The 9,292-nt window shown below is 36.0% G+C and overlaps 1 protein-coding gene across 1 annotated transcript; it reads left to right on the forward strand.

Annotated features, from left to right (window-relative positions):
• The first annotated feature begins 645 nt into the window (after positions 1-645).
• LOC135150486 (uncharacterized) lies at positions 646-2,541 on the forward strand. Its single transcript, XM_064086812.1, has one exon. The coding sequence runs from the start codon at positions 646-648 to the stop codon at positions 2,539-2,541; it is 1,896 nt and encodes a 631-aa protein (XP_063942882.1).
• Positions 2,542-9,292: the final 6,751 nt, after the last annotated feature.

Genomic DNA, 9,292 nt, shown 5'->3' on the forward strand with positions numbered 1-9,292 from the left:
AAGCAGTTTAGTCAAATATTGAGTACCTCGAAGCCTACCATTTTTGGAAAATCAACAAGGATTTCAAGCTACCAAATGTTGTATCAAGTCCAAGAAATTCTATATTTGTATTAGATAGAAATTGAGTAGGAAAATGCTTTTACAGATTAGTTTTGTTTGTAGTAGTATATATTCACTTTGTAATTTACATTTCAAGGTATCCAAACACCAAGAACTGAAGAGCAAAGCACTAGAGAAAGTTAGCAAGAAATTGTAAGCTTCTGCTCTTCATTCTTTTGTAAGCAGCCAAGTATTTCTACTTGGAAGGTTCTTAATATAAAAATCTCTCAGGTGGATCAAACAATCCACCTGAAATTTTTAAGATCCTTGTTCTTTAAATTTTTGTTTTAGTATTTATGTTCTCTTGCAGTTTGAATATAATTTGTTGAGCAAGAATTTATTGAAATTTTTGTAGATTGTATTCAACCCCCCCTTCAACAATCTAACTTATTGTTTGCATTGTCTGAATAACAATTGGTATCAGAGCCAGGCTTCTAACATACAAGAAGCTCAAGATCCTAAAGACAATCAACAATGGGAAGAAGAGATGAAGGAGTCATGATTCCAATGCTGGTCAAAGAACATTACTTTCACTGGAAAGTAAAAATGAGGATGCATCTTCTTTCATTAGATCCTAGCTACATCAACTGTATTGAGAAAGGACCACATGTTCCAGTCAAAATCAACACTGCCCTGAGACTTAGTGGAAGTGAAGCAGAAGATGTTGAAGTGCCTAAAAATCCCTCTAAGTTTACTGAAGAAGATGAGAAAGAGGTGCACAAGGATAACAAAGCCATGAACATTCTATTCAATGGTATTGATGATGATATGTTTGATTGTGTTATCAACTGCCCTACTGCAAAAGAAGCATGGGACACTATTCAAACTTTATGTGAAGGCACTTATCAAGTCAGGGAAAACAAAACGCAGTTGTTTGTTCAACAATATGAGAGTTTTCACTCTAAATCTGGAGAATCTCTAAATGATTTATTTAACAGATTTCAAAAACTGTTAAATGGATTGAAGCTGTATGGTAGAGTCTATATGCTCAAGGATTCAAATATCAAATTCTTAAGAGCCTTGCCTAGAGATTGGAAACCCATGACTGTGGCTCTAAGACAGGCTCAAAATTTTAATGAATACTCTCTTGATAAACTTTATGGTATTCTTAAAACTTATGAGCTTGAAATACAGCAAGATGAAGAACTAGAAAAGAACTCCAAAAAGGAGAAAAATGTGGCCCTTGTAGCTAAAAAGGAAGAAGAAGAGGAGAAAGCTTTAAAGTCTATGGCTAAAACCTCAAGCAACAACACTGGTGAAGGAAAGAATGAAGCTGGAAAGAATAAAGGAAAAATCATTAAAGAAAATGAAGAACCTACAGCCCAAGATGAGCTAGATGATCTTGATGAGCATTTAGCCTTTCTTGCCAGAAAATTCTCTAAACTCAAGTTCAAAAGAAATGATGCCATCTCTAGACCATTCAACAGAGGAAATCAATACAAACCATCTTGTATGGTTGATAGATCAAAGTTCAAATGCTTTTACTGTGGTCTACCTGGGCATTTCTCCAATGAATGCAGAAGGCCTGCTTCTGAGAAGAAAGGATCTTTTTCTGAAAATGTTGATTATAGAAGAAAATATTTTGATCTACTCAAGCAGAACAAGGAAAAGGCATTCATAACTGAGGATGGTGGCTGGGCTGCTGATGAAGGTGATTCTGACAATGAGGAGCATGTCAATCTTGCCTTAATGGCAATTGGAGATGAAGTTGATTCTTCCATCACTAGTAGTGGACAGGTAAAAACCACAAACACATCTGATCTCACTAAGTCTGAATGCAAACAAATCATTGATGATATGTCTAATGAAATTTATAATCTTAGAGTTTCTCTTAAATCTCTAACAAAAGAAAATGTTAGACTTAAAGGGACTAATGATTTGCTTGCTGAAAGAAATGGAAAGCTAGAAACTGAATTAATCCAATTGGATAAATTCAAAAAGTCTTCTGAGCTTGCTAAGGATGAGTTGTTGACTGTTCTGAAAAGAGAAGAAATTCTTAAAAAGCAATTGGAAAGGGAACAAGAGATTATAGCTAAACGGAAAGATTCCAGAAATATTCTTGAAAACATGTGTTCTACTCATGTTCTTGAGGAATCTTGCAAGAATTCCTGGAAGAAGAACAAAAAGTTGTTAGAAGAATCTGATGCCTTATTGGATAGTGATCATCCATTGATTGACATTCCGTCAACGGATGAGAACTATCCATCGAAGAATCAGACAGCAGTTGATGAAGACAAACTCAAAAAGCTTGACAAGAAATATGGGCCCATCAACAAAAACTTTGTGAAAGAATCTGGTAGTTCCAAAAAGATTGAGAAAGAAGAAATAGGTCATAGTGCAGAAAAGATGGAGGCTGGAAAAGAAAAGAAAAAGAGCTCTAGGAATGGCAAAGTTGGGATTAATAAGAGGAATGATTACACACCTGATAAAAACTTGCTCTAAATGTGGTAGTGTTAATCATCTTGCTATATAGCAAAAATGCTTTATCCAATCATTGCATGCCTAATCCTATGATAAATGCTCATCTGCCTTACATGCCTATGTTCCCAAATGCCCCCATTCATTATTCTAACATGCAATTCATGCCTAATCCTTATTTTGGTGCATTTAACATGCCTGATATGCCTATTCATCATGATAATATGAATCATGCTTTTATCAATCAATTTTCTGAAAAATCTACCAGTGTTGGTTCTTCTAATTCTGTTGTGATACCTAAAGTTAAGAAGTCTGTTTCCGAGGATGAAGTTGTTTCTAAACCTTCTAAATCCAAAGAAAGCAAACCTTCTAAACCAAAGGTGGTGTCTAACAAATCTGGACCCAAGACAGCTTGGGTACCAAAGTCAACTTAAAATGTGTTTGGACTGTGCAGGGAAGTAGAAAGAATCTTTGGTACCTTGATAGTGGATGTTCAAGGCACATCATTGGAGATTCCACCCTGCTCAGCAAGTTTGAGGAAAGAGCTGGCCCAAGTATCACCTTTGGAGATGACAGCAAAGAATTTACTCTGGGATATGGCTTGATTTCAAAAGGGAATGTCATCATTGACAATGTTGCATTAGTCAAAGGTCTCAAGCATAATTTACTTAGCATCAGTCAACTATGTGACAGAGGACATCAAGTTTGGTTCTCTATAGAAGCCTGTGTTATTTCTGACAAGAAAGATAACAAAGTGGTTCTTACTGGAAATAGGAAGGGAAATGTCTACATAGCTGACTTCAATTCTACCAGTGTAGATTATCTCACTTGCTTGTTCAGCAAAGCAAGTTTGGATGATAGTTGGCTATGGCATAAGAAATTGTCCCACCTAAATTTTAAGGCAATGAATGATCTTGTAAGAAAAGATCTTGTTATAGGGCTACCAAAATTGGAATTTTCCAAGGATGGTCTCTGTGATGCTTGCCAAATTAGAAAGTAAAGAAAGTCCTCTTTCAAAAGCAAATTGAAATCTTCAATTGATAGACCTCTACAGCTTCTGCATATGGATTTGTTTGGACCAGTTAATATCATGTCCATTTCAAAGAAGAAATACTGTCTTGTGATTGTGGATGATTTTACAAGATTTACTTGGACTTATTTTCTTCATGCCAAGGATGAATCAAGTGAAATCATCATCAATCAAATCAGGATAGTTGACAACATTGATCCAATCAGGAAAGTTTCAAGGATCAGGAGTGATAATGGAACTGAGTTCAAGAATTCCACAATGAAAGGCTTCTGTGAAGAAAAAGGTATTCACCATGAGTTCTCTGTAGCAAGAACTCCTCAACAAAATGGAGTGGTTGAAAGAAAGAACAGAACTCTTATTGAAGCTGCCAGGACAATGCTTGAAGAATCAAAATTACCAACTTATTTTTGGGCTGAAGCTGTTAACACAGCATGTTACACTCAAAATATCTCTCTGATAAGCACAAGGAATGACACCCTATCAATTGTTTAAAGGAAAGAAGCCAACCTTAAACTTTCTACATGTCTTCGGATGCAAGTGTTTTGTATTGAGAAATCAAGGTGAAAATCTTGGTAAATTTGAAGCAAAGGCAGATGAAGGGATATTTGTTGGATATGCTGCTGGAAAAGCCTATAGAGTCTATAACCTAAGGTTAAACATTGTTATGGAATCTGTCCATGTGATGTTTGATGACAAGAAAATTCAAGGCTTAGATGATGAAGGGTTTCATGATGTTCTCCAATTTGAAAATGAGACTGAAGGAGTGATAGAACTGGAAAGTGATGATGATGACTATGCTGAAAATATGAATACTGGTGGAATTCCTTCATCAATTGGTAATAATATATCAAATACTAGAACAGCAATTGATGTATCTCAGTCTACATCAATGGCTAATGATCTATCTAGTACTAGTCCATCAATGGCTAGTAGTCAAGGTCCATACACTTAGAGGGAGTTTCTCAAAATGAACCTGACTTTACAAATGAAGCCAGTTCATCTAGGTCAAATCTTCCTCCACAAATAAAATGGACAAGGGATCACCCCTTTGAACTCATTATTGGAGATGCAGCTGCAGGTGTCAAAACAAGAAGAGCCGCCATGGATGAATGTCTGTATAGTAGTTTTCTATCACAGGAAGAACCCAAAAAGGTTGAAGAAGCTCTCCTTGATCCTGACTGGATTTTAGCTATGCAAGAAGAGCTAAACCAGTTTGAAAGAAACAAAGTTTGGAAGCTGGTACCCAAGCCAAAAGACAGAGCTATTGTTGGTACTAGATGGGTATTCAGAAACAAGATGGATGAAAATGGTGTTGTAACAAGGAACAAAGCAAGATTGGTTGCCAAGGGCTACTCTCAAGAAGAAGGAATAGATTATGATGAGACATTTGCTCCTGTAGCTAGACTTGAAGCAATTAGAATCTTTCTTGCTTATGCTGCACATGCCAATTTTAAAGTCTATCAAATATCCAGAGTGCCTTTCTAAATGGTGAGCTAGAGGAAGAAGTCTATGTTTGTCAGCCACCTGGTTTTGAAGATCCAAATTTTCCAGAATTTGTTTATCTTCTTTTGAAAGCTCTCTATGGACTGAAGCAAGCACCTAAAGCCTGGTATGACACTTTATCACAGTTTCTTCTTGAGAATCACTTCACAAGAGGTATTGTTGATAAAACTTTATTCTATAGAAATGTTAATGGCTCTAGTATACTTGTTCAAATTTATGTAGATGACATTATATTTGGCTCTACTGATGAGAAACTTTGAAAAAAGTTTGCCAAGCTTATGCAAAGTAAATATGAAATGAGCATGATGGAAGAGTTAACATACTTTCTTGGTTTGCAAGTCAAGCAAGTTAGTGATGGCATTTTTAATAGTCAAACTAAATATGTATATGACTTAATGAAAAAGTTTGATCAAGTAAATTGCTCAACTGCCAAAACTCCCATAGCCACTGCTACTAAACTTGAGTTGAATACTAAGGAAAAGAAAGTGGACATCTCAAGTTATAGAGGCATGGTTGGCTCACTTTTGTATTTAACTGCCACTAGACCTGATATAATGTTTGCTACCTGTGTTTGTGCTAGATTCCAAGCTGATCATAGGGAATCTCATTTGATTGCAATTAAAAGGATTTTCAGATATCTCAAGGGTACTCCAAATCTTGGCATTTGGTATCCTAGGGATTCTGGTTTTGATTTAATTGGTTTTTCGGATGTTGACTATGCAGGGTGTAGAATTGATAGAAAAAGTACAACTGGCACCTGTCAATTTCTAGGAAATAAACTGGTTTCTTGGTTTAGCAAAAAGCAAAATTCAGTGTCCACATCAACTGCAGAAGCTGAATACATTGCAGCTGGAAGCTGTTGTGCACAGATTTTATGGATGAGGAATCAATTAGTGGACTATGGTTTAAAACTCTCCAAAATTCCTATCTTCTGTGACAACACAAGTGCAATTGCCATAACTGAGAATCCAGTACAGCATTCGAGAACAAAGCACATTGACATCAGGTATCATTTCATTAGGGAACATGTGATGAATGGAACAATTGAACTTCACTTTATTCCTAGTGAAAAACAACTAGCTGATATTTTCACCAAGCCACTTGATGAATCCACATTCTCAAAATTAGTAAGTGAACTTGGTATATTAAATTTCTCTAGTTAATTATTTATGTTTTTATGGAGCCTGTGATATGTGACAATTTGGATTCAATTTTGTTTGAGTCAAAATTACCACTATCGATTGTTATTTTAGCGATTGATAGTGTCTTACATATCACTGGATAAATGAAGTACACGTAGTACATCAATGGCTAATTCTTTTCTTAAACAATTACCCATTGATACACTGCAGTTTTAACCGCTAGTGTCCAGTAACTTTATCGATCGATATATACATACATATATGCATATATCGATTGATGACGCTTGGCTACTTTTTGAACGGTTACTTCATTTACTTTTACTGAGAGTATAAATAGTTTGCCTTTAATTCATTTTATTTCTCACCTGCATTTGCAAACTCTTGACTCTCTCTCTTTTACAAAAACTCTCTCAAGCCCTAATCTCTTTTCAAGTTCTCTCATCAATGGCGCCTGTAGTGAAAATCACAAGTTCAACTGGATTTATCTACGAGCAGAATAATCATGTGGCATATGTCGACAAGGAGGGCAAAAAGACTGAAGCTTTTCACACTATAATGGATTTCATTAAAGAGTGCAAGTTCTCTTATGCCATGCTTCATGCTCCAACAATCTACTGTGAGATTGTAGAGCAAATGTGGACATCTGCCAGGTATAACTCTGCATCCAAAACTCTGTCTGTTGTGATTAATGATGTTAGCTATAATATTGATGGTGATACTGTTAGGGTTGCTCTAAATTTGCCTAGGAATTCTACTGATAGAGTACCCAATGATAATGAAATTGTTAGAATGCTTAGAGATATGCATTATAATGGTGACTTGTCAAACTTAGGACAGATTCTTAGGCGCCATATGCGCAAGTAATGGAGTTTTCTGTGTGATTCGTTTATTAAGGTATTTTCTGGTAAAGTGTCTAATTATGATGCTTTCACAATGTCTATGCAAACTATATTCCATATGCTTTTAACTGATGATTATTTTAACATTGGTGACTTAGTTTTGTATGAAATTGTTGCTAAGTTAGGTCCCCATGAGGACAGGCCCAAAAATATCTATTTTGCTAGGTTCTTGATGATTATTGATAACCATCTTATCAAGAATTTAGTAATAGCACAGCCAGACAACAAGCTGGATTGCTGGGTGCAAAGCAAGAGGGTATGCAATGATTTGATGAGGATACTTGCAAATGACCAAGTACCCTTGTCATTACCATCACTCATGCAGGTATCTTCTACTCCTGTTACTTCTTCCAATCCTCAAATTTCTTCTACTTCTAGTGTAACAATGGAAGTTGAACACCCCCAACTTCCTACCCAAGCTTCCAAACCAAAGAAATTGTCAAAACCCAAATCTAAGAAGCTCACCTCTGGTGTCTCTCAAAAGGCACCAGTTGTAACAACTACTTCACAACCAGAGGGGAGTGTGAAGGAGGTAAGTGGTGAGGGGAGGGGTGAACATCAAAGAAGCCCCCAGAATAAGGTGGGAGAGATGAGTGCTAACCTGCCAAGCCATCCCACATCTTCCCAAAAAGATGTGGTGATTAATATTGAAATAAACACATCTCTGGTGACATCTTCCCAAAAAGATGCCACTATTGAAAAGAGCTCCCCTCCAAGAGCACATAACAAAAGGGGAAGGGACACAAACCAAACACCACCCAAAACCTTTTTTAGAAGACCGAAGAAAAGGACACTTGGTGCACACACTACTGTACAGTCCAAAATCATAGATTTTGTGATAGTACAAAATACTTCTCAAATTCAGTATGATGTGGCTCCATCAAATGTGGAGCCACAGCCCCCTCAATTTGAAACACTTTTTCAAAGCTCAGAATTCAATATGGAGGAAGTTGATTTACTATACAACTTTCCCACTCCGAATTCTCCAACTCTGCACTTGGAGAAGCCAATTTCTAAAACCGATGATCATCTTTTACAAGATTTGTTGGGTCATCAGTCTATCATTTCTAAGACAGCTAGTGAATTTGTGGAAATCCCAAGGCCTTCACTCTTCACAGATTCTCTAGTTGTTTCTATAAATACGTTGTTATTTTACACCAACTATGAGAAAGATTGTAGAAGGAGGGGTTGAATACAATCTTTTACAAATTAAAAGATTCAAGAACAAGAACACTTAAAACAATAAAACAGAAAAACACCAAGAATTAAAAATACGGGTGGATTGAATGATCCACCCGTGAGATTTTATATTGAAGAATCTGTGGATTAATTACAATTCGCACAGCTGCAGGTTCATCACTTGAATTGTTTCTAACTCTCAGATCTTTCTCTCAAGTATTCGAACACTTTCAACTGATGCTACTAACTTGGTTATATACTCCAAGTTTTACAAAGCTTTTAACTAGAATACAAATTATGCACTCTAATCTAAACTATGCTGCACATCTTTGTCTTATGCATGCTTTCTGTGTTGTCTTCATCTTTGACCATCATCTTGATTTGATCCAGATTGCATTGCATGAGATAAGAATCTGTCTGGTTCTTCTTGATTGTCCTAATCAGGCTTCCATGTCTATTTTGGTGTAATTCGATCCATGTGATTTGTCAGACTTAAGCTCTAGTCACTTTCAACTGCTCTTGGCTTCATCAGTTGAAAGTACCTTCATCGGTTGAACGAATTACAGACTTCATCAGTTGAATGTTGTTCCAGTCTCATCAGTTGAATTCCTTAGCTTCATCAGTTGAACACTTTGTCTTCAGTTGAATGCTTGGTTTTCATCAGTTGAAACATGATCCAGGCTTCATCAGTTGAATAGTTACATCTCATCAGTTCAATATCCTTCACTTAGATAAAATTACATGGCATTGAATATTTACAATTAGCCATCCTATTCTATCCATCCGTTGATAATTCTCAAGGACAAGAAATATAACAATTACAACTGAAATTTTGATAAAGATTCTAAACAAAAAATGTTACAGAGTGTTTATGTTATCATCAAAATTATTGATTCCTAACAATCTCCCCCAATTTATGACTGGAGAAGATGCAGACATAAATTCTACACTTGATGATAACAGAACACAAATAATATAAAATACAAAATTTAAATGCAAGAGATAGAAAGTTTACAGATGAT

Source organism: Daucus carota, chromosome 2 (genome assembly GCF_001625215.2).
Source record: "Daucus carota subsp. sativus chromosome 2, DH1 v3.0, whole genome shotgun sequence".
Taxonomy (NCBI): Eukaryota; Viridiplantae; Streptophyta; class Magnoliopsida; order Apiales; family Apiaceae; genus Daucus; species Daucus carota.